We start from the raw sequence: 25,451 nt of genomic DNA on the forward strand, positions 1-25,451 counted from the left end.
GAGTGGCCGATTGAAGGCTTTCGTGGCCTTGAAGGGCTCATATGTGGCTCCGTGTACTATGCTGCGTTTGTATTGATGCTGGAGACGGGGAAGAGATCTCTGGAAATCATGGGTGTCTCAACGCATCCTGCCACCCCCGTGTTCTGGAGTCAGTGTCTTCCTGAGCTTTCTGCTTGTGAGAGCACTGGGAAGCTGCCTTCCTGTGGTGCGCTATTCTGGCACCTGGTTTTAAGTACCCTGCTATTCTCATGGTGGTTTCCAGAAGTGTAAAGGACTTGTGGCACCTGCATGAGTTCTGACTCGCAAACTGTTTGGAGGCAGCTTTGTGCAGGGCACTTGAACAGGTGGTGTCGGACACTTGGGTCTGGAGATGTTTTTGGGAGTTGTGTCAACAGTTCTGTGTTAGGAAAGGTGTAAGAGGGCAACCCAAAATGAAAAGTTAGAAGATGGTAGTCACTCCAGAGCTTCATCCCAGAGCCTGGAGGTGCAACAGCCAAATGGCAACAGGTGGTAGATTCCATATCAATCTTCACAGATATTCCTTGGAAGAACCATGGGTTAGTAAAGTAATAGAAATTAAAACAAAGAATAAAAAAATCCATGTGAATAAGTATGAAATAAAACAATTCTGGCCTTAGCGAACATGTGAAAATGGGAACTCGGATGGTGTGGGCTTAATTCAGTTTCCAGAAGCCTTCTGCTGAAGGACCTTTGCCATATGTTTCCAGGAAGGCTAATTAGCCACAGAAGAGATGGGATGCATCTTGCACTGTGTCTTGCACTGCTGTGTGTTCTTGTTTATATTTAAGTAGAAATGAAGTTTGCGTGATTGCTGGCTTGCAGACAATTTAACTTCATGATTTTAAGTTGTATGTTGTGCTACAGACACTGAGCTTGCGTCCTACTCTTTGTATTCCCTTCATGGCATCCATCATGCGTCTTTTATTTGGATCCTCCTTGGGTGTCAGGTTTTGTTGTTTTACGTTGGCCGTTGCTTCCTTCTCCACATTTGTTTTGCATTGTGGTTTAATTGCTGCTCTGACAACTGGAGCTGAGCTCTGGGAATACATGGTGGAGCTGAGCCAAGCTCGTTGCTAGTGTTCTGCTGCTCCTCTGGGTTGAGGAGATGTAGGTGTGGGTAGACTGGGTGGATCTGTCTCTTGTAGTACAGCTGTTCATACACCTTTTTTGTGTTTTCTGGTTGCAAAATACTATTTTAGCTATAATTTCACTTGGCAAAGAGACTAAAAACGCTGAAAACCTGTGTTTGTAACTTGTAACAGACATGGCTGTAGTTTAACAAGTGCCAGATAACTCAGCAAGCCCCAGCTCGCTTATGAAAAGAAGTGACTTTGCTGCTGTGCCCTGATTGCTTATTGTTAGCTTGTTGTTGTTTTGTCACAGATTCCAGCAGACAGTGAACCAGTGCAGCTAGGACTGTTGACTGTAGTTAAAATCAGCTTGAGGAACAGCTACTCAACTCTGACCTCAAGTTTTTCCTTACTGAAGAGAGATTTGGACTGTGTCTTCCAGGCGAAGTGCCAGTTTATGGTACTTTAAAGGCATAGTGGAACTTCTGGCATAGACTGTAAGAGTGAGGAGAAAATCTGTAACCAATATAGTAATGGTTTTTATTGTGTAGGCTTTGTTTGATCAGGGAAAGCACTTTGTTTAGTTCCCTGTTGATTATGGGGATGGTTTAAGCACTGTCCTGATTAGACTGGACAGTAGGAAGAAATTCCTCACAATGAAGGTGCTGAGGCCTTGGCCAGGGTTGCCAAGGGAATCATTACGTCCAAGTATTCAGGAACACTGTTGAATGTTTGTTCTGGAGTTCTGATTTGGACAGCAAGCAGTTACGGAATTACTACACGGGAAAGAGAAGATGTACTGACTGTCTTGTGTGAAATGAGCTCTTTTGACATCTTGGGTAGGTGCTTAAACTAGTTTTTTTTTTTCCTTTATTTGGAATAAGTAGAGAACAGATAGATGCTTGGAGGAAATTAATAGTTTTGATTATTAGCTGTTAGATTGCTGAAGTGACTGTAGCACTCTTAACATATTAGTAATTTAGCATGTTCTTTCTAATTGGAAAATAGGCCCTCAGAGGCTAATTAAGAGGTTGAACCAGATGGTCTTTAGAGGTTCCTTCTAACAGAGCTCTTCTATGAAAAACAGAGTAATTAGCTCTTAATTGAGAGAGGAGTCCGGCTTTAGTTGTAATGAAATGGAATAAACCATAGTTGCATTTAAATCTTTCTCTTAATCTGTGTTCCCAGTAGATGAACTTCTGGGTGGTGGAGGTCCAAGAGTGTCTGCATAGGTCAACTGGATGTACGCAAGTCAATAGGTCTGGACAAGGTGTATCTGAGGGGGTGGTGGAGCTGCTGCTGTCATGAAAGGCTGCTCTTTGTCATAGTTGAAAGGTTGTGATGGCCAGGGGATGTTTGTGATAAACGGAAGGAGGTTAATGTTACCTTTTACCAAGAAGGGGAGGAAAGTGGATCTGAAGAACTTCTAGACAGTTAGCCTGGTGTGGTGAGTTGACCTCACGGGAGCCGTCGGCGACGGGAGCCGTCGGCGACGGGAGCCGTCGGCGACGGGAGCCGTCGGCGACGGGAGCCGTCGGCGACGGGAGCCGTCGGCGACGGGAGCCGTCGGCGACGGGAGCCGTCGGCGACGGGAGCCGTCGGCGACGGGAGCCGTCGGCGACGGGAGCCGTCGGCGACGGGAGCCGTCGGCGACGGGAGCCGTCGGCGACGGGAGCCGTCGGCGACGGGAGCCGTCGGCGACGGGAGCCGTCGGCGACGGGAGCCGTCGGCGACGGGAGCCGTCGGCGACGGGAGCCGTCGGCGACGGGAGCCGTCGGCGACGGGAGCCGTCGGCGACGGGAGCCGTCGGCGACGGGAGCCGTCGGCGACGGGAGCCGTCGGCGACGGGAGCCGTCGGCGACGGGAGCCGTCGGCGACGGGAGCCGTCGGCGACGGGAGCCGTCGGCGACGGGAGCCGTCGGCGACGGGAGCCGTCGGCGACGGGAGCCGTCGGCGACGGGAGCCGTCGGCGACGGGAGCCGTCGGCGACGGGAGCCGTCGGCGACGGGAGCCGTCGGCGACGGGAGCCGTCGGCGACGGGAGCCGTCGGCGACGGGAGCCGTCGGCGACGGGAGCCGTCGGCGACGGGAGCCGTCGGCGACGGGAGCCGTCGGCGACGGGAGCCGTCGGCGACGGGAGCCGTCGGCGACGGGAGCCGTCGGCGACGGGAGCCGTCGGCGACGGGAGCCGTCGGCGACGGGAGCCGTCGGCGACGGGAGCCGTCGGCGACGGGAGCCGTCGGCGACGGGAGCCGTCGGCGACGGGAGCCGTCGGCGACGGGAGCCGTCGGCGACGGGAGCCGTCGGCGACGGGAGCCGTCGGCGACGGGAGCCGTCGGCGACGGGAGCCGTCGGCGACGGGAGCCGTCGGCGACGGGAGCCGTCGGCGACGGGAGCCGTCGGCGACGGGAGCCGTCGGCGACGGGAGCCGTCGGCGACGGGAGCCGTCGGCGACGGGAGCCGTCGGCGACGGGAGCCGTCGGCGACGGGAGCCGTCGGCGACGGGAGCCAGCTGGTCAAACCAGCCATTTTTTGGGCTGCATGCAAAGCAGTTTGGCCATCAGGGATGGGGAAGATTCTGCTCCTTTGTTGTGCTCTCGTGAGGCCCCACATGAAGTGCTGTGTTCAGTTTTTGAGTTTGAAGCATAAGAAGGAGTTGAAGCTGTTGGAATGGTTCCAGAGGAGGCTCCAAAGATGATGGCCCGTCTGAAGCTCTGAGGACAGGCTGAGAGAGTTGGGGTTGTTCAGCCTGGAGAATAAATGGCTCCAAGGAGTTTTTATAGTGGTCTTCCAGTACCTGAAAGGGCCAGAAGCAATGTTTGAAGGGGACTGTTTCTAAGGGTCTGGGATGATAGGATGAGTGAGAATGGCTTTCAATTTGAAGAGGGTTTACTTAGATTAGACATTAGGAAGAAATTCTTTGTGATTAGGGTGGTGAGGCGCTGGCCCAGGCTGGCCAGAGAAATATTGGCTGCCCCATCCCTGGATGTGTTCAAGGCCTGGTTGAGTGAGGCTTTGAGCAACCTGATCCAGTGGAGCTTTCCCTGCCCATCGCAGGGGAATTGAAACTGTAGGGGTTTTGAGGTCACTTAGAACACAAACTATTTTGTTATTCCGTTCATGCAATGTAGGAGCAGTTCCGAATGCCAAACAGGGTCTGCAGTTCGTACTGTTCAATCAGTGCTGCTGTGTTTGTTGTCTGGGGGTGGTTGTAGTTGTTCAGCTTTATTTTGCTCTCATTATGTATTTAGTAACAAGCTCTAACTTTTGTTGTATGGGATTTCAGGGAGAAAAACCTTGTTAAATTTTCCTCTTTTGAGTTTAATTGTATACAAGCCCTCAGAGATGGTTATACGCTTTTATTAAGTCTTAATTTATTTTTTGCTTGCGACTTTTGTTTTACCTAGTGCCCTCATATGTGTGGCTCTAACGTGGTGGAGCTCTTCCATTGTGCTGGTTCTTTAATGTCGTTCTTTGGTGTGAGGATTAACCATGAAATAATGAATCAGAATGTGCTGTTGCCAGTTTGCTTTGCTTTCTTCCAGCTGCTCACCCGTGAGGTCCTACTGATTTGGCTGTTTTAGGGAAGTAGGGATTATTTCTATGCTGTGTTTTATTAATCCTGTGCCAGGTTCTTTTAAGGAGTGATACTAAATCCATAGTGTGGCCCTGTGGATGCAACGCAGCTGAGGAGCATGTGGGCCTTAAGCACTACCACTTGAGCCTGGGCATTTGTTCTGTGAAAGCACAAATCAAGCTTGCGTGTAGGAGAATCCGACTTGTTTGGGAAGCATTTGACTTCAGGAGGTGATCGTGTTTCCTTAAGTTTCTTCTGTCACTTCATAAGCTTTGATTGGCTTTCGATTTGTGTTCAGAGCATATATTTGTGAATGTGCAGTTCATAGAATTGTAGAATGTCCTGAGTTGGAAGGGATCCACAAGGATCATCGTGTCGAACTCCTGTCCCTGCACAAGACAACCCCAGCGCTCGCACTGTGTGTCTGAGGCAGATGCTTCTGCAATATTGTCAGGCTTGGGGCCATGACTGCTTCCCTGGGGAGCTCTTCCAGTGCTCCACCGCTCTCTGGGTGAAGAACCTTCTCCTACTGCCCAACCTTAACTTCCCCTGGCACATCTTCCTGTTATTCCCTTGGGTCCTGTCACTTGTCACCAGGGAGAAAAGATAAGCATCCTCTCCTCCTCCATCCCTTGTGAGGAAGCAGTAAACTGCGATGAGGTCTCCCCTCAATCTTCTCCAGGCCAAAGAGAGCAAGTGACTTCAGCTGCTCTTCATATGACTCCCCCTTTGAACCCTCTGCAGTATAATACACTGAGTTCTCCGTGCTTAGGAAAAGTATGATAAATATTCGTCATATGCGTTGTAGAGCAGTGCTGTGAATCAGTGTTTATGAAACATTTTTGGGTCTCTGCTTGGCAGGCACTATGTAAGTGCTCTTAGCAAGAGTAACGCTACTGTGATTCCTTTCTGCTCCTCTGGCTAACTGAGTATTTGAGCTTTTGATAGCTGTGGATATAATTATACTGTGAATTTTCTAGAATATTGCTATTTGCAGTAATTGCATCATAACTCATTAGCATTTCTTCACCAATTTCTTTTTGAGGAATCTGCATGTGATGCATCTCTGGCTCTGTCTTCCCAAAATAAGACTGGTCGAACCTATTCCAAATTCTAATGCAAAATTAATGGAGTTTCAAAGCTGTTAGTGCTAAGAGAGTGTTAGGGAAGAGGAAGTACTCCTGGGAAGGATATGTCCACAATGTTGAAGCTCATGGAGTCGTGTAGGTTGGAAAAGGTCTTTAATATCGAGTCCAACCATAAACCTTACACTGCCATCGCTAAACATGTCTTTAAGTGCTGCATCTCCATGTCTTCCTAAATCCCTCCAGAGCTGCTGACTCCACCACTTCCCCAGGTAGCCTGTTCCGATGTTCGATAACCTTTTTGGTGAAGAAATTCTACCTAATATCCCATCTAAATCTCTCCTGGTGCAATTTGAGGCCATTTCCTCTCATCCTATCACTTGTCAGTTGGGAGAAGAGACCAGCACCCACCTCGCTACAACCTCCTTTCATGTAGTTCTAAAGACTATTCTTCTCTACTCTCATTTTATCCCCATTTCCCAAGGCTTGTTCAAGTTAAATTCTCTCTACAAGAAGATTCTTGCTGACTTTAGTTGACAGTGAATTGTTCTTTTTCTTAATTCTATACTAAAATATTTCAGTGAAAGATAAAGAAACGAACCTACAGGTTGAAGAAACATATTCAGATGCTGTTTTCCTGTTATTTTCCTTTTAGTGTTGTGAGAAAGATCATGTCACTCCAGGTGTGCTTAACCTGTACAGAAAAAGGCTCAAATTCGAAGTTCAGCTCTAAGATTTAATTCAGGTTAGACATTAGGAGGGAATTCTTTACAGTGCGGGGGGGGGGGGGGGGGGCCTGGCCCAGGTTGTCCAGGGAATTGTGGTTACCCCATCCCTGGAGGTGATCAAGGCCTGGTTGGATGGGGCTTTGAACAGCCTGGTGCAGCGGGACATGTTGTTGGCCATGACAGAGGGTTTGGAATTAGATGATCTTTAAGGTCTCTTCGATCTCAAACCATTCTATGATTTAATGATATTAGCTTGGTAATATTTTTCTTGGGTGGCCAGTCAGCTTTTTTTTTTTCTCTCAAAGCAAGTGAAGCTGTTGGCTTTAGGAACAGAAGATTCCTTGTCATGTGAAGCAATTCCTCGGTGCATGTGTGGGTAGGGTGAGGGACGTCTGCGATGCAACTGCTGCAGCATAGATAAAGGATTTGGATTCAAGTGGCCAGAAGATATAGGAGTAATTAAACGATTTGGAGAGGAATTGCTCACTATAGACTGAAGGTCATTGGAGAGGGGAGAGGGAAGAATAACATGCACAGTTTGGTCTTCTAGTCTTTTGTTCATTGTGTGCATCTCGAATGCTGGCGTTACTCATCTGTTCCAATATCTTCTACAACACCCACTTAATTAGCAGCGTTCACGCTATCTAAATCAAATCAGTACCTTTTTCTTTTGAAATTAGTTTTCAATACACAGTCTGGGTCCCTTGTCTTAACGCTATTAATTTCCAGTACTCAGAAGTATTTATTTCTAGTTGGATTAATAAAATAGCCCTTTTCTGAGAATGTGTATTGTAAACCCACATTTTTAATAATAGGCCTTAATTAACTTAACAAACAGCTACTGTAATGCTTTGGTTTCACAGTTATTGTCATGTATATTTCAGTGCAGCTTCTTTGTCATTCAGAGGGACCTGGACATGCTGGAGAAGTGGGGCTGTGTGAACCTTGGGAGGTTCAACAAGCCAAGTGCAAGGTCCTACACCTGGGTCAGGGCAATCAGTGGTTTCAATCCAGGCTGGGGGATGATGTGATTGGGAGCAACCCTGAGGAGAAGGAGTTGAGGTGCTGGGGATGAGAAGCTCGACATGAGCCACCAGTGTGTGCTCACAGCCCAGAAACCAATCGTATCCTGGACTGCATCAAAAGAAGTGTGACCAATAGGGTGAGGATTCTGCCCCTCTGTTCCTCTCTCATGAGACCCACCTGGAGTCCTGTGTCCAGTTCTGGAATGGCCAACATAAGAAGGAGCTGTTGGATTGGGTCATGAAAGTGATGCGAGGGGTGGAGCACCTCTGCTATGAGGCCAGGCTGAGAGAGTTGTAGTTTTTCAGAGAAGGCTCTGAGGACACCTTATAGCACCTTATGTAGTGGCCTTCCAGCACCTGAAAGGGTTACAGGAGAGCTGGGAAGGGACTTTATTAGAAGGGCCTGAAGTGATAGGACAGGGGGAATGGTTTTAAATTGGAAGGGGGAAGATTTAGATAGGATGTAAGAAGAAATTCTTGATGCTGAGGGTGATGAGGTATGGTAACAGGTTGTCCAGCAAAGTTGTGGCTGCCCAGTCCCTGGAAATGTTAAAGGCCAGGCTGGATGGGGCTTGTAGCAGCCTGGTTCAGTGGAGGTGTACCTGCCCATGGGAGGGGGTTGGAACTGTGTGGGCTTTGAGGTCCCTTTCAACCCAAACCATTCTATGAGTCCAAGTGGTGCTTTACCAGTGCGTCTGGCAGTCCCTTGACCAAATGCTCTTTAAAACCAAGAGAAACTTGGTGTGTTTCGCCTTCTGTGTTCTCAGGCTTAGAAAGGGTGAATACAATCTGTTCACTGTAAGATTGGATATCTGGGAATTAGAGGGAAGGTGTAAACTCTCTCTCTGTTGGTGACAGCCTACATGACTGTAATTATTTCAGGTGTCCCTCGAAGAGGTGAGGTGGGATTGAAGGGAGAAAAAGAGGCAGGGGGGAGACCTTACCTCTGTCTACTGCCTAAAAGGAGGTTGTAGCGAGGTGGATGTTGATCTCTTCTCCCAAGTGGCAAGTGATGAGACTAGAGGAAATGGAAAGGCTTCTCAGGCCCTGGCAGAGTCTGCCCAGGGAGGTGGTGGAGTCCCCATCCTGGAAGGGTTTAAAAGCTGGGTAGATGAGGTGCTCAGGGCTCTAGTTTAGTCATGAATGGGTACGGTTGGACTCTATCTCAAAGGTCTTTTCCATCCAAGCGATTCTGATTCTGTGACTTTCCTCTCCTTATCTCTGAAATTTGTGTTCATGGCAGGATTAAGGGCTTCTTAGGAACATAAGAGATGAATGGAGATTCCTTTTTGTTGGCTGTCATGTATTTTTTGTGGATGGTTCAAAGATGTGTTTTTGTGTAATATCACGTTCAACCGAGGTGGTATGAACAGGCAAGAGTGAACGTGCCTTTCTGAAGCCCTGATATGGGTTAGCAATCTTGTAATGAATTAAAATCTTATGCTTTTATTCATCTCCTTTCCGGCATAAGAATGAAAGAGAATTCTGATGTACAATTTAGCTGATCTAGGGGGTAATATTTACATTTACAGCAAACAGTTTCAAATGCTGTATTTTACCTGTCTTTTGCATTGAAACAGGTCTGTGTTCTGGACTTTTCTCTAAGGCTGTGTCTAATCTCTTCTCTTAGACTGTAATTAATGTCTTTATGAAAACTCTCACAGCTTGCCTTTTTTCTGATTAAGGTTGCAGACAGTGCGCTCACTCCATCAAGGTGGATCTGTGGTACGAAAGGAAACTTCCAAATGAACATTAGACCAATTTATCAGAAAATCCGCTTAGAAAAAGAAAGACGGTTGTCACTGGAGGGCTCAGAACTGAAGGCACACATCCAACAGCGTTATCATTATTCAGGCTTCTGGGAAATCATTTGCTGCTTTCTCACTGACCCTCTCTTCAGTCTGTGACCATTTATTCCTGCTCTTCAGGCGTCACTTGCCCACGGGAAGAGCTGTTGTAGCTAATTCTCACGGCAGCCAGGTCCCACCAGACAGCAGATGCAGAGTTCACTGTTCAGGAGTAGGTGGTGGGGAGCTTCCTCCGGCCCCTGCTTGTGTTCGCTGCAGTATCTCCAGATCCTGCTTTTTGCTGAAAAATCCACCCCAGGTGTTGCTTGACTTGAAAAAATATTGAGTGAAATTGGAACTAGTGCTGACGCGAGGGAGAGGATGAATGCAGGGAGGAGTATTAAAGAGGTTGGGGAGCTGCAAGTCCTTCTGATTGAGGCTTCATGTTAAATTGTGGCATTAATAATAGCACCTGACACTCTGCAAGAAGAAAAGAAGGCTGAAGTGAGACCATATCAGTGTCTACAACTACCTGAAAGGAGGTTGTAGTGAGGTGGGTGCTGGTCTCCAGGCGTTTTAAACTTCCTTCCTGGAAGTTTTTTTGTTTAGGCTGAACCTTGGTGTTCCAGAAATATGTTTTCTCAGTTATATCCCATTGGGTTTGAACCTGGCTGACTCTTGTCTGGGGAAAGCTGTTACAGTCACTGCATCCTCAGCCATGGGATGTTATAGAAGAGAAATTCTGTTGTGACTGCAGAGCAGCTTCCTCTGGTTCCTTGTGGGGAAAAAAAATGTCACAGCTGTTTTTCTAGGCATCAGTCCAATGTAACTTCAGTTCCTGCCCTCACAGTGTGTCAGGTATTGCTTAATTACAGCGTGGAAATCTACCTGAACGTTCTTTAATATATATGCGTTTACATAAGATGGCTTTTAAAATTTCATTTGCAATATTTATATAAGTAAATAACCTTCTGGTTTTAATAAAAAAATAAATAAATATAAAAAACAATGGAATCACAGAATGGTTTGGGTTGGAAGGGATCTTAAAGGCCAGCCAACTCCATGCCATGGGCAGGGACACCTCCCACTGGATCAGGCTGCTCCAAGCCCATTCCAACCTGGCCTGGAACACCTCCAGGGATTGGTCAGCCGCAGCTTCCCTGGACAACCTGTGCCAGGGCCTCACCACCCTCATTGTGAAGAATTTCTTCCTGATGTCTAATCTACATCTTTCCCCTTCCAATTTAAAGCCATTCCTCCTCATCCTATCATTCAGGAACCTTGAAAAAAGTTCCTCCCCAGCTTTCCTGGAGCCCCTTCAGGTATTGGAAGCTGCTCTAAGGTCTCCTGGAGATGAGATACTCAGGGATCTGGTTTAGTAGTGGACAGGTATGGTTGGACTCAATCTCAAAAGTTCTTGTCCAACCAAGTGATTCTATGAATGAGAAATACATTTCTGGCCCTCAGACCTGGTTGGCTGATGTGCAGAAAATTGTGCTCACTTGGTTTTGGGTCTAAAGTGGCAGTTGAACCTGCCCTGTTTTGTTACCTTTTGGGACTCTAGATGGAATTTAGATCACTGCGTCAGCGCATTGAAGAGTGACTTGGCGTTGGGGTTGGCTTGAGTAATTTCTTTATTTCATTGTCTATTACATAAATGCATATGCGTATTGAAATACCATGGAATTATTTTCTATTTTAAAACCATGTATGGTTTCTTTTAGCCTATTGCAACAACTCCACCCCATCGTGTCTGGAGGGAGGACTCCTTGAGCCGCAGCAGCAGCAGCGAAACCCAGGCATCGGTTACCAGTGGGATCTCTCTAGGAGAAGCAATACGTCAGAAGACTGCTGTTAATTGGGTATTTGTACTGTGCTTTGTTTCGCTTGTGGTGAGAGGCTGATTATTATTAGCAGGAGTAGGGAAGTGATCCTTCCCCCGGGCTCGTCACTGGTGAGGCCATAGTTTGAATCCTGGGTTTGGCTTTGGGCCCCTCACTCCAAGAAGGACATAGAGGCGCTGGAGCATGTCCAGAAAAGGGAACAGAACTGGGGAAGGGGCTGAAGAACAAGGGTTGAGAGGCAGCTGAGGGACCTGGAGAAAAGGAGGCTGAAGGGGAGACCTTATCACTCTCTACAAGTGCCTGAAAGGAGGTTGTAGTGAGGTGGGTTTTGGGCTCTTCTCCCAGGTAGCCAGTGACAAGGGGAAGTGGCCTCAAGAGGCGCCAAGGGAGACTTAGGTTGGATATCAGAAGGAATTTCTTTACTGAAAGGGCTGTCAAGCACTGGCAGAGGCTGCCCAGGGAGGTGGCTGAGTGCCCATCCCTGGAGGTGTTTAATAGATGAGTAGATATACTTGGGGACATGGTCTGGTAGCGGACTTAGCGGGTCTGGATCGATATTTGGAGTTGATGATTTTAAGGCCTTTTCCAACCAAAACCATTCTGTGATTCTCTGTGATTGAAATTAGTACAAAGTGCTTTCTCTGTATAATTTAGACCTCCACTGTCCTTGTAAAGATTTATGCGTCTGTATCTCCGAACTGCAGGAAAACAGGACTGCTTGGAACTCTGATAAGTCACCCAATGTAGTCTTGGTGCTGGTGCTGCAAACCTTTATGACATTTCTCATTCAAAACTAAATCCCTAGCAGTTTGTTTATTTATTTTCCTAGCCCTGTTTTCTGTTTAAAAACCTGGCATGTTTTCCAGTGCAATGTCTTCTTTGTCTTTGATATCTGTTCACTTTGCAATTTGCTATAATCATGGTCCTGCTGCTGCCTCTTAAGTTTTCGTACCAATTGTCTACCTGAAAATAGGCAATTTTCATTTTAGAATAGAGACATGCTTCAGTTCCCTTCATGTGAAACCTGACTGCATTTAGACCTTAGTTTTAATGACGCGTTCCAGGTGTGATTAAGGAAAACTGTGCTCACGTCGTGATTCAGTCATAGTTCAGTCTGGTGGAGATGCTGCCAAATGTTTAATTACTCTGAGAATCGCATAAGATCGCAGGTGTTTTGAAAAGAAATATAATTCCCAAACTATTATAAGAATTTTGTTCAAATTTACAGTTTATGTAATAAAATTTTGATGTGAAAAGTAGCTTTTAATTCCTTAGTACTGTTTCAAAAGGTAGAAGAGCTTGCAGCTGTGCAGTAGGTATAGCACTGAACAAATTCACTGGGGCAGTTTCTTGCTTATATTGACACAAATGTAATTATTAGATACATATGGTAATGGTCTGCCTTATAATCATAGAATCAGGGAATGGTTTGGGTTGGAAGGGGCCTTAAAGCCCATCTAGTTCCAACCCCCTGCCATAGGCAGAGACACCTCCCACTGCATCAGAATGCTCCAAGTCCCATCCAACCTGGTCTTGAACACCTCCAGGGATGGGGCGCCACAACTTCTCTGGACAACCTGTTTCAGGGCCTCACCACCCTCATTGTGAAGAATTTCTTCCCAATGTCTAATCTACATCTTCCCCTTTCAATTTAAAGCCATTTCCCCTCATCCTATCACTCCATGCTCTTTGAAAAAGTACCTCCCCATCTTTCGTGGAGCAGCTTCAGGTACTGGAAGCTGCTCTAAGGTCTCAAGTAAGTGTTTGATATTCTTAATTCTCTGCGCTGAAGACTGACCTGTGCCTTTTCTATAATTAAAATTTACCTGTTTAATTACTTCCCCAGTAATCCCGATGCAAATTCTTTAATGAATTATGTGAATTGGAGGTGCTCCTTTGCATTTGAACACAAACTGAAAATCTTTTTCTTAAAATATACCAGAGACTTGACTATGAGTCCCAGGCATTGTCTCTGTGAGCTCAAAATCGTTTTAACTAGAAACTTCCTTCAAAGATAAATCGGAAACTGTTCTGCTTGTCATTCCTCAATTGTAAATTCAAGCAGTCTTTACTATGTCATATCAGGAACTGTATTGGCCCAGTGTCTATCTCAAGCGTTTGTCCTTATCAGGGTCTTTATTTCTGGGTGAAAGACTTCATTCTGGGTTGGAAAAAGTCTTCTGCAGTGACAGGATTTGGAGATTCAGCTCTGTTTCAGACAAGTGATTGAGGGCTGGTGATCACAGTGAGCGATGAGAACTTTAAGCAGTAGCGAGAGCTGACTGTGGCTTTCAGTTGTACTGCATCATGATTTTGCCCCTGTCCTCAGCATTAGTGAGGCTGCACTTTGAATCCTGCTTTCAGTTTTGGGCCCCTCACCCCATGAAGGACATTGAGGGCCTGGAGCGCTTCCAGAGAAGGGAACGGAGCTGGGGAAGGGGCTGGAGAACAAGGGTTATGGGGGTGGCTGAGGAACTTGGGATTGTTTAGCCGAGAAAAGGAAGCTGATGGAAGATCTTCTCATTGTCTACAACTGCCTGAAAGGAGGTTGTGACAAAGTGGATGTTGGTCTCTCCTCCCAAGTGACAGGCGATAGGATGAGAGGAAATGGCCTCAAGCTGCGCCAGAGCAGGCTCAGATTGGACATCGGGAAACATTTCTTCACGGAAGGGGTTCTGAGGCCCTGGCAGAGGCTGCCCAGGGAGGTGGTGGAGTCCCTGTCCCAGGAGGTGTTTGAAAGCTGGGTATATGAGGTACTCAGGGATGTGGACAGGTACAGTTGAACTTGATGATCTCAAAGGTCTCTTCCAACCGGTGATTCTATGATAATTCTTTCACATGAAAACCTGAATATTTGTATAGGAAAAACAACTTAGAAGTAATAATTCTATTTATTGTTTTACAACTTAGACATTATCTTCTTTGGAAATGTGTCTCATAAAACTTTCCTGATGCTTGAGCACATTTTTCCTCCCCATGTGTTCTTAGGGAATTGAGTCATGGTATCAGCTGCCGGCAGAAGTGGATGCCAGCTGTTTAACTGCTGCCTCGGAGACAAAGCTTGGCCTGACTTATGATAGAAATGACCTGACGGAGTTCCCTACGCTGGAGGAAGGAACGTTGCCTTCAGCAGAAGCATCCAGAAGGCGATCTCCTGGAGATACAGCACATGGCGTACTGCAGGGTACGTTCAAAGTTGCCTGTTGTTTAACTGCTAAACAGTTCAGATTTTACTTTCCCTTTTAAATCAGTCTCTAACCTGGATTTGACTTCTTTTAGTGGGAACTGATGTTAGAAAGTACATTCTGTCTAATTTTATTACTGAAGCCCATCCTCAAAATGAGACAGAGGGCTTGTGTGCCTGCCCGAGATCTTTTAACAGGTGAACTGATTGTCTTTGGTCTCAGGTAAAACTGCAGTCTTTTTTTTGCTTTAGAATGAATAGTAAACCTGAGTCAAGCTAGAACTTTTTGGGACTCCCTGTATGGGAGGCGATGGTTCTCTGTGTCCTTAAAAATCTGTATTAATTTGTTAGTCAAAAATCTTCGTTAGTTTCTAAATAGTAGATAGAAAAGTCAAGTTGATATAATTGCATTGATAACATGAAAAGCCGTTTGATAAGAGTGCATGCATTCTTGCACCCCTTTCTCTTATGTTCACACTATTCTGTGCTGCTTCTGTGGTTCACTGGTTCTTGCAGGGTTTCTTTATAGGCAAAGATGAGTGGGAATGGCTTTAAATTTGAAGGAGGAAGGTTTGGATTAGACATTAGGAAGAAACTCTTAATGAGGGTGGTGAGGCCCTGGCCCAGGTTGCCCAGAGAAGCTGTGGCTTGACTGATCTTTGGAGATGTTCAAAGTAGGTTGGTTGGGGTTTGGAGCAGCCTGATCCAGTGGAAGGTGTCCCTTCCCATGGCCAGCGGGTTGGAACTGGATGGGCTTTGAGGTCCCTTCCAACCCAATCCATTCCATGATTCCATGAAATACGGTTTTAAAAGGTTTCCCATAGCCCTTCACAAAGGTCTCTTATATCTTTCACTGCTTTTCATGAACCAGTATGTGTATTTCTTTTCAGATAACAGCAAAAATCGAGGAAATATAGTTAGAAGTACTGTTCTGCTGCAAGATTTAACCCAAATTATTGAGATATAGGGGTTTGCTTGTGTAGGAACTTAGGATAACAAAGACTTTCTGAAATGGGAAGATGGTGACTCACAAAATGTCTAAGAAAGTTGATGTTTACCCACTTTCGCTGTTGCAGTCACAAGCAGCAACTCTGTTTTGTTTTGTTTTTTTTCCCAAGTGGTCTGTTTTGCCTGTAAGGTGGTGCCCTGTGTGTAGTAGCTGTTAAGTCCTGGTGTTGCTGTGCTGTAGTCTGCTGTTCCATGGGACAAACAGGAAAAGGATTTGGGAATATCAAATGCAGTAACCTTGGTGTCATCCTCCCATTGTCCTTCTGCCAATGAGTCATAAAATCATAGACTTGCTTGGTTGGCAAAGACCTTAGAGATCAGAGGAACAGTTGTGAAAGTTTGCTTTTTTAAGTGCAACTGGAGTTAAAGCCTAAAGCTTTTAATACCATACAAATTGTTCTGTACTGCTGGTTTTCTGTTTGTTACTCTAGTGAGAGTGCCAGTAGCTCCGGCCTTTTGTGTAGGCACTTAAATTTCCAGATATGGGAGGGAAAGATGAGAGGAAGGGAGGAATGTAAGCTGTAATAGGAGTTCATTCCTTCTCTTCAAAGAGCATTTTGAATTTCACTTAGGAAGAGGGGGAAATCACAGTGACAGTTGTATTGAGATTGTTCCTGTTACATTGTGGAACAGATTGACGAAGCCAAGAAGGTTTGTTTTTGTTTTGCCTTCCTTTTCTATCTTCCGCAAATGGCAGTTTGACTCTGGCATTCAGAATTGTCAGCAGGCTGTAAGATAAAGTAGCAGCCCCAGCTTTGCTTCTGCAGTGAATTCAACTGTGAGGAAGCTTTTGACCTTCAGAGCGACAGCGGGAAGAATGACTGTTTTGACACAAGATGCTTAAAGAGTGTTGTACTGACGTCACTTGCTGCTTTAAACATTGAGCACCTGCTTCTCTGCCTGCAAACCTTGGGTTATGTCTGAGCACAATGAGCCTCTAAATCATTGTAAGCCTCCAGGATATGAGAGTGATGATCTTTCTGCATCCCGAAGAAAATAAAAGTTGCTGGAAGCATTGGAGTTCGTGTGCCGTAAGATTAGAAAAAGTTCAGAAAAGCCATTGGAGGTAGAAAGAGTGACATGTCTGGAGTTATATTTTGAATATGTCAGGAAGTCTTGGATGTGTAAGAAGGTCGAGGGAGGGGATTCTGTGAGACCCCACCTGAAGTCCTTTGTCTAGTTCTGGAATCCCTAACGTAAGGAGATGGAACTGTTGGAATGGATCAAGAGGAGGGCACAAAGGTGATGCGAGGGCTGGAGCACCTCTGCTAAGAGGTCAAGCTGGGAGAGTTGGGTTTGTTCAGCCTGGAGAAGAGCAGGCTCTGGGAAGGCCTTAGAGCAGCTTCTAGTACCTGAAGGGGCTCCAGGAAAGCTGGGGAGAGACTATTTCCAAGGGCCTGGAGTGATAGGACGAAGGGGAATGGCTTTAAATTGGAAGGGAAGAGTTAGATTAGACATTGGGGAGAAATTCTTCGTGAAGAGGGTGGGGAGGCCCTGGCCCAGGTTGCCCAGAGAAGTTGTGGCTGTCCCACCCTGGAAGTGTTCAAGGCCGGGTTGGATGGGGCTTTGAGCAGCCTGATCCAGTGGGAGGTGTCCCTGCCCATGTCAGAGGGGTTGGAACTGGATGACCTTTAAGTTCCATTTCAACCCAAATAATTCCATGATTTCCCTTGATTGCATTTCTGCTTCTTTTGCCATCCAAGTTACTGTGCTAAACAACTTCACCAGACTTCCAGGAGTGATTGTTACCCCTCAGTTTTGGAGCCCTGGTTAACTGTCACGTGTTGAACTCCACATGGGTGGTTTTACAGATCCCTTTTGCAGGGGACAAGCTGGAAGAGGTTTCCACCCAGGATGTGGCTGCAGTGAACCTTGACTATCCTCTTTCCTCTCTCTTCCTTCTATTCCCTTTCCTCAGTCTTCTACCCTGGTCTTGTCAGTCATCGTCTGCTTCAAGCAGTGATCCCCACCATGGTTCCTCTGACTGGAAACCTATGGGGAAGGCAGAGTTGTCAGCCCAAGGCAGATTTCTGCTGCACAGCAAAGCCAGAATGTTCCTTGGAGGAGCCAGGGGAGCGAGGCTGCCTGAAGTGGAGCCTGGTCTGAGGGCACAGTTTTGCGGTTTATTTAGTGAGGTAAAGACTGGTAGTGAAAAGGACCTCAAGTTGCACCAGGGCAGGTTCAGATTGAACATAAGGAAAAATTTCTTCATGGAAAGGGTTTTCAGGCCCTGGCAGAGGCTGCCCAGGGAGGTGGTGGAATCCCCCTCCCTGGAAGGGTTTAAAAGCTGGGTAGGTGAGGTGCTCGGGGATCTGCTTTAGTAGTGGACAGGAACGGTTGGACTCGATCTCAAAGGTCTTTTTCAACCAAATGATCCCATGATTGTTAACATCTGGCTTTGCGCAGTGTGCGTTGGAGTCCCTTTCCAATGTCTCTTCTTGTTAGGTTGCTCAGGAGGAGCTTTTCATGCCTTCTTTTTTGAAGATGCATATAATTTCCTTTTCTCTAAACTTCCAGAAGAGCAGGTGGCTTTTTTTACTCTTCATTCACGTTTCATTCTGCAAATAGTTAAGATGAAAGTGCAGTGGAGAGGTCAATGCTTTTATCTAATAAGCAAATGGGGCCAGTTTAGTTTTAAAGAGATACTGGGTGCTGGAAAAACAAGACTCCCCACTTCAGTTGCTGTGGTGTGTTTGTGCCATCTGCACTGCAGATGCTCAAGTATAAATTTGGCTTCCTCTAGGAGACATTCGGCTGGCCATGTGGTCGAGCAGCTGCTGGGATAGAGGGGAATCTTTGAGACTGTATCACAATCGTATTATTATTTTTCTATCTGCTGACGGAGTGGGAGTCAAGAGCATCCAAATTTGGAGCCCGCTTTGCTGTGTGGTATAGAATTATTTTGATCCATGTAATTATTCTCTCGCTACATAGTGTTCTAAAGTAATTAACAAAATCTTAATTGGAAGTATTAGATTAAGAATGAATCCAAAAGGTCTTTTTGTGGTTGGGTACCACTTAGCAGGTGATGTAACAGCGGTTGAAGGCAGCCTTGGGGTGAAGCTGATGTAATGTAAACCTGATTTATTGTAATAGTCATCTAATCTGATGTGATTACGCTTCTGTTAGTGACATGGAGCGTAGCTGGTCTGAAATGGTTGAAAACTAATGAACCTAAATTAAATGAATGTGAATTCTGGCTCTGAAAGTCATGCTCTTGAAGAGAAATAGCTTTGCTTTAAAAAAGCGCTTACTTATCAAAGTATTGAACATGGTTTTCTTTTTTATGCATGCACCAAGCATTTATGTAGTCCTTTCCACTTCATAGAATCAGAATCTTATTGGATACAGTTTACAGGTCCAAAGGAGGCCACGGAGATAATGAGGGAGCTGGAGCACCTCTGCTCTCAGGCTGGGCTGAGAGAGTTGGGGTTGTTGGGGTTGTTCAGCCTGGAGAAGAGAAGGCTCCCCAGAGACCTTAGAGCAGCTTCCAGTACTGAAACGAGCTCCAGGAAAGCTGAGGAGGCACTTTTTCCAAGGGCCTGGAGTGACAGGACAAGGGGGAATGGTTTTAAATTGGAACGGGGAAGACAGATTGGACGTTTGGAAGAAATTCTTTGTGATGAGAGTGGCGAGGCCCTGGCCCAGGTTGCCCAGAGACGCTGTGGCTGCCCCATCCCTGGAGGTGTTCAAGGCCAGGCTGGATGGGGCTTAGAGCAGCCTGATCCAGTGGGAGGTGACCCTGCCCGTGACAGGGGATTAGAACTGGATGGGCTTTGAGGTCCCCTCCAACCCAACCCATCCTGTGATTCTAAGTTAGGGATGTCAGTGTCAGTAGCATTTTGATTGACGAGAAGAAACCTGAATTTGATATGTGATAAGATGAATTTAATACATGTGGGAATGTGCTTTGGCCGTGGATTTAAGTGATGCCATTACATCACTTTCACTGCTGCTGGCATGGTTTTGGGGTTGAAGTCTGTATTAGCTGGCAGGGCAATTAAAGAGGGATTGCCTGGCAAGCTTTTGTTAACGGGTTGTTATTTTTAACAGACATTCAGAACACTCAATTCCCCCCCTGTCTTCCACTCTTGATGTATTCAACACGAGGCCAGAGATTTTCAGATGAGATGCTTCTCCAGCCATCAGAAATGGATTTTATTCCCTTAAGGTAAGATAAAATTGTCTGGTGTCATGAGAGAATGCAGGCCTTTTTTCTTGAGTGGCCATGGATTGTCCTACATTTGATACCTAAATAATTGCACTTTTATGGCCTCAGAAATAAGACAAAGGTATGGTTTAGTCTTTGTTTTGTATAGAGAGAAGGTACTAGGAGAATTCTCCTCATCTTATTTTGCCTTCAAAGAGTTTGAACACTGGAAACCAGAACAAGCCTCTTCTGAACTACCATCCTTAACGTACCTGAAGAAACTGTGAAAATGAGGTTCTCCGCCCCCTGCGACCTCTTTTTGGCTTTCTTAGAGTCTAAAATAAACTTAATGAGTTGAGTACAAAGATCAGATACAGCTTGGATTTACAGTAGTAAATGCATACATTTAAAAACCTAATAGTATTCTGATTTGTATTTACTGGAGTGATGTGCATAATGTAAACCAGATATAAAAACATAAAGGCTAAATACATAAAGAGACAGCTGTTCCAGTAAAAGATTTTGCCCAAGCCTTCATTTCAAGGTGTGACAAGTGATTCCTTTTGTGCAAAGAAGGTCAGAAATCCTCTGCCCTTTCTTAAAATGAGGAAACAAAGTGTGCTTATGGACATAGGTATTTACAGTGTTGTTCATATTTAGGCAGCTTTGTACTTCGTTTGCTATGTGGCAGGAGACAGATCAGTGTCCTGATGGGATATGCTCTGACTTCACTTTATGGAGCAGAACTTATCATAGAATAGTTTGGGTTGGAAGGGACTTTAAAGCCCACCTAGTTTCAACCCACTGGATCAGGTTGCCCCAAGCCCCATCCAACCTGGCCTTGAACACTTCCAGGGATGGGGCAGCCACATCTTCCCTGGGCAACCTGGACCAGGGCCTCACCACTTTCATAGTTGAAACATGGTTTCACGAGAGCCAGGATTCTACTTGCATAAAGTAATAGTAATTGCAGGTTGATTATTTTTGTATAAAATCACTCTTATTCAAAATCCACAATAAAAATATTAGAAGTTTATGGAATCATAGAATAGCTTGGGTTGGAAGGGACCTTAAAGGTCATCTAGTTCCAAGCTCGTACTGGATCAACCTGTTCCAGTGCCTCACCACTCTTCTGATGAAGAAATTCCTCTTTATATCTAGTCTAAACGTACCCCTCTCCAGTTTATGCCTATCGCCCCTCCTCCTATCCCTACAAGCCTTTATGAGCAGTCCCAGCTTTCCTGTAGCCCTTTTCAGGTACTGGAAGGAATCTGTTGTGTTCATCTGAGACCTGGTTTATTTTATATCCTTTGAAGAAATAATTGATATAAAGAGTGAAGTGGGTGATATTTATATGTGTGTGTGTATAGATATAAATCACATGCAAGTTTAAGTATGTGTGTAAGCAACTCCTATACTTTATCTAATAGACATCCTATTAGTAGAAGATACTTTGATCCTAAATAGCTGCTTCATCCCTGGAGGTGTTCAAGGCCAGCTTGGAAAGGGCTTTGGGCAACCTGATCCAGTAGGAGGTGTAACTGCACCTGGCAGGGAGTTGGAAATGATTGGGCCTTAAGGTCCCTTCCAACTCAAAACATTCTATGATTCTGTGATCTGCTGTGTTCCCAGGCTGAGAGAGTTTGGGTTATTCAGCCTGCAGAAGAGAAGGCTCTGGGGAGACCTTAGAGCAGCTTCCAGTATTGAAAAGAGTTCCAGGAATGCTGGGGAGGTTGGGGCTTTTTCAAGGGCCTGGAGTGAGAGGATGAGATGGAATGACTTTAAATTGGAAGGGGGAAGTTTTGGAGTAGACATTAGGAAGAAATTCCTCACAATGAGAGTGGTGAGGCCCTGGCCCACGTTTCCCAGGGAAGTTGTTTGCCCCATCCCTGGAGGTGTTCCGGGCCAGGTTGGTAGAGGCTTGGAGCAGCCTGATCCAGTGGGAGGTGTCCCTGCCCATTGCAGGGGGGTTGGGACTGGATGGACTTTGAGGTCCTTTCCAACTGAAACTATTCCATGAATCTTAATTGACTGAAAAATATTGACACACTGAGTAGACTAATATTGTTTTCAAACCTTTATTTTAGAGGCAGTAGGCTTTTTTGATATTGCTTTTGGACTTTCTTTACATTTTGGCCTGGTTAGGGGCTGTATTTCTGGGCGTGTTGCAAAGCCCCAGTAATTTCTTTGAGTGAAGTTCTACTTTTGCTTCTATCGAAGCAGAGAACATGGCTATTGAAATAAGAAACTTGACTAGAAATTCACTTCCTCTTTTTCCCTCCTGTAGAGGAATCCCCGATATTTCTGGTGTGTCTGAGGAGCGTTCGAAGCCATCTCTCATTCATGAAGCTGTGTCAGGCGCAGAATCTCCCTCCGGTGCACCCAGTGACTGCTTTACTTTGTCCCAGCATCCTCTCCCCTGCGGACACGTGGGCCCTTGTGATGCCAGTTGTGGTGGTGGTTTGTCTCAGGAAACATCTCTTTCTGCACAACTCTTTGTTAACAAAGATGAAGACTGTGAAGATGATACTGATGAAAAGGTATCGATTCCCCAAACAGGTGACAATTTAGCAAACTCTCCTTCCCAGGTGATGCTGACCAAGGCAAAGAGTCTAAACCCAAGGGAATCTCTTCTTGCAAAGCAGATGTGGAGTCCTTCTGTAAAGGATGAACATTTCTCCTGTGACAGTCATGTACCAGCTACTGATTTTGAGCTTTCTGAGAAAGAAAAAGGATTACTGAAGCATGATGAGTTCTCATCTTCTGAGAACTCCTCTTGTAAAACGGCACTGACTAAGTATTTGGCAAAAAGTGAAAGAGAGGTGCCAAAGGAAAAGGTAAAAATGACTGAGAGCGAGGTAGAAAGGTGCACAAGGCAGCTGGAGAAGCTGGAGAAAGACGAGAAGGCTCTTGAGCTTCATTTGTCGAACAATTTATCTGATGACTTGAGGAAAGACCATTGTAAAAATTCAGATGCTGGAGGTGTTTTTTCTGCAAAGCCTTTTGAAACAGGTGAAGGAATGTCAAGCGAACATGGAGTGGATTTAAATGGCTCTGAAAGCTTGAAGTTGGTGTCTATTCCTGAAGGACTCCCAGGAGCTTTCCTAGATCCCCAGCAGAAACAACTGTCTCCTCCAGTGAGACTAGAGAAAGAGGAGTTTCTGTCTCCTGTGACAAGCACCACACCTAAACAACTGGTTGTGACTGGCATGGAAGCTCCTTCCTGCAGTGAGAATGCTCCGGTGGAAGCAGAACCCGGAGCAAGCAGGGGTGAATTAACTAATTCAGATTTTTCCATAGAGAGGGGACATAAAGTTACAGGCATTTCCCCTTCATTTAATCTTGTAGGTGATGGCTCATTCTCTGGACATCTTGCTCAGCCCAACTATCAGTCCACTCCAGGGATATTTCTAAAGAAAAACGCTAAGGTGGAAGAACTTAGTGTCCTTGTGATCAAATCAGATCTTCACACCTCTCCTTCATGCTTAAAGGAAGGAACTTCAGGGAACTCATCTGCCAGCACTCCTGTATCTGAGAAGCAACCGTCACTCCAACGCGCTCAGAAGGAAAACAAGAAACATTTTGAGGCTTTAAAGTCGAAATATCCCCACACTGGAAGAATTCAGTCTCTCCCATCACTTAGTTTCATGGAGAAGGTACGAGCTTGGAACATGAGCCAGCTGGAGATGTCTGATGCGTTGGCTTCCTGTGACCCAAGTGGAGTTTCTCCTAGAAGGAAAGCCTACAGTGCCATTGCTTGTTCTTCAAGCAATAGTTTGCCCATACGAGAAAGCGGTAGAGAACCCAAAGATTCTGTTGCTGTTACCCATAGAATGACAGGAACAGGTTCACTGGGGAGCTTGTGTTTTCCTAAACAAGACTCACCGCTTATCCAGCCTCTTACCAGATCTCAGTCTGACAATGCAGTGAATGTGTCCAGTAGGAACATGTCCTTGCCTGAAGCTGTCCTGCCAGCAAACTCAGCAGAGGCCATGCAGCCTATAGGAGAAAAAAGGGACGTTTTAGGAGTGTCTGAAAGTATTTCAGGAGCCTCCACAATACAGAAGTTTACAGCTGACATCATTCATGGACCTAGTGGTGGAGATGCTGAAAGTACAGGACGAAGATCAGACCGAAATGTGTTTGTTTCAGGTGGAGTTGTTCAGCTGCTTGAAGAGGATGGCAACTCTCCAAATGATGACCAGGAGAATTGGGGTGCCCTTGAAAATCAGTCTCGCAACCTAAATGCTCCTCCTGGCTGTGTTGGCATGGACAAATTTGATGATGTCTCACCAGACAGTTTGAATCTGCCTTTTAGTCTTGGGGAGAGCAGCCAGGGGGAACCGGGCTCAGCAGGGCACTCCTCGGTGGATTCCAGGCACTTTTCCACCAGCGAGAAAGAGGAGAACTTCATCCCCATCAAAACAGCTTCTTTGGAAAGTCCAGTGAAAGAAGAGCTTAATATTGAAGAAAGGATCCCGGTAAGTTTGTTTGTAACCCTTCTTTACCTTTTGATTGTGGAGAGATGAGAGGCCACGCAGCTGTCAAGGAGTGAGGAGGACAGAAGGGCAAAAGGTATCGCAGGAATAACAAACGCACTTAGCATGCCTAGTTTCTGACATCCAGTCACGTCAGGAACCTGGCACGCCATTGAAATATGAGCAAATATGTGTTTTATCTAAGCCTAAAAAGATCTTAAAGGACCCTTTGTAAGTCATTCTATTTTTAAACTCCAGTTATAATGTTATCCTGGTTCTTTTAGTGATGCAGACCCTACCAGAGTCATCTGTGGGCTAAATTGAGAGGTTTTACAGTGGTCTGTGCTACTGATGATTTCCATACACGGCATTATCTTAAATACAGAGGTGGAAGACATAACTTATAGGTAGTATTTAACGTGGGTGAGGAAAGGGTTGGATATAGGAAAGGTTTGGTTTCCTTCCAGGTGTGGGTGATTGTACAGTGGTAACATTGTACTATCGTGTGTGATGTGTGCTTGCAGCCTAGAAACCAACTGTGTCCTGGGCTTCATCCAAAGCAACGTGGCCAGCAGGGCGAGGGAAGGGATTCTCACCTCTACTGTGCTCTGGTGAGACTCCACCTGGAATCCTGTGTCCAATTCTGGAATTGTCAACATAAGGAGATGGAACTGTTGGAATGGGTCCAGAGGAGGCCATGAAGATGATCCAGGGGCTGGAGCACCTCTGCTCTGAGGCTGGGCTGAGAGAGTTGGGGTTGTTCAGCCTGGAGAAGAGAAGGCTCTGGGGAGACCTTAGAGCATCTTCCAGTACCTGAAGGAGCTCCAGGAAAGCTGGAGAGAGACTTTTTCCAAGGGTCTGAAGTGATAGGACACGGAGGAACGGCTTTAAATTGGAAGGTGGAAGATTTAGACTAGACATTAGGAGGAAATTCTTCCTGATGAGGGTGGTGAGGCCCTGGCCCACGTTGCCCAAGAAGTTGTGGCTGCCCCATCCCTGGAGGTGTTCAAGGCCAGGTTGGGTGGGGCGTTGAGCAGCCTGATCCAGTGGGAGGTGTCCCTGCCCATGGCAGGGGGTTGGAACTGGATGGGCTTTAATGTCCCTTCCAACCCAAACCATTCCATGATTCTATGAACAGAGTGCAGGAGGAAGAGGTTGATGGCTAATCGTTGTGGAATGTAAAGGACACAAGCACAAGGCATTTTTTTGGTGAGGAAAAAGTGCGATCTCTTTTATAAAGACTTGTAAATAGTGGCTGCAGCTCTTCTAGCAAAGCATCCATGAGCTGGTTCTGAGGTTCCAGATTCTTTCTAAGGATCAGGTTATAATTATCCAAACATGAGGTTGAGACTCAACTGCTGACTAAGGAAATGTGAGGCTGCAGAGGAGAGAGCTGAACTTCACCCACCCACGGATCTGCAATAATAGCAAACCCAACACAGAGCTTCTTGACAAATCAAACTGCCTTTTTTTTTCTTATAAATACTCATTTTAC

At 46.0% G+C, this 25,451-nt stretch overlaps 1 protein-coding gene across 4 annotated transcripts in view; it reads left to right on the plus strand.

Annotated features, from left to right (window-relative positions):
* Positions 1-25,451, plus strand: part of ALMS1 (ALMS1 centrosome and basal body associated protein) — a 66,141-nt gene that overhangs the window by 1,878 nt on the left and 38,812 nt on the right. For 3 of the 4 annotated variants that reach the window (XM_054064418.1, XM_054064415.1, XM_054064416.1), the window contains exons 2-5: positions 11,017-11,154; positions 14,125-14,320; positions 19,382-19,499; positions 21,766-23,959. In XM_054064418.1, the coding sequence (XP_053920393.1) occupies positions 11,017-11,154; positions 14,125-14,320; positions 19,382-19,499; positions 21,766-23,959 (2,646 nt within the window). The remainder of the gene's footprint in view (positions 1-11,016; positions 11,155-14,124; positions 14,321-19,381; positions 19,500-21,765; positions 23,960-25,451) is intronic. The other variant, XM_054064417.1, reaches the window with a different exon arrangement.

This window comes from Cuculus canorus, chromosome 4 (assembly GCF_017976375.1).
Source record: "Cuculus canorus isolate bCucCan1 chromosome 4, bCucCan1.pri, whole genome shotgun sequence".
Classification (NCBI taxonomy): Eukaryota; Metazoa; Chordata; class Aves; order Cuculiformes; family Cuculidae; genus Cuculus; species Cuculus canorus.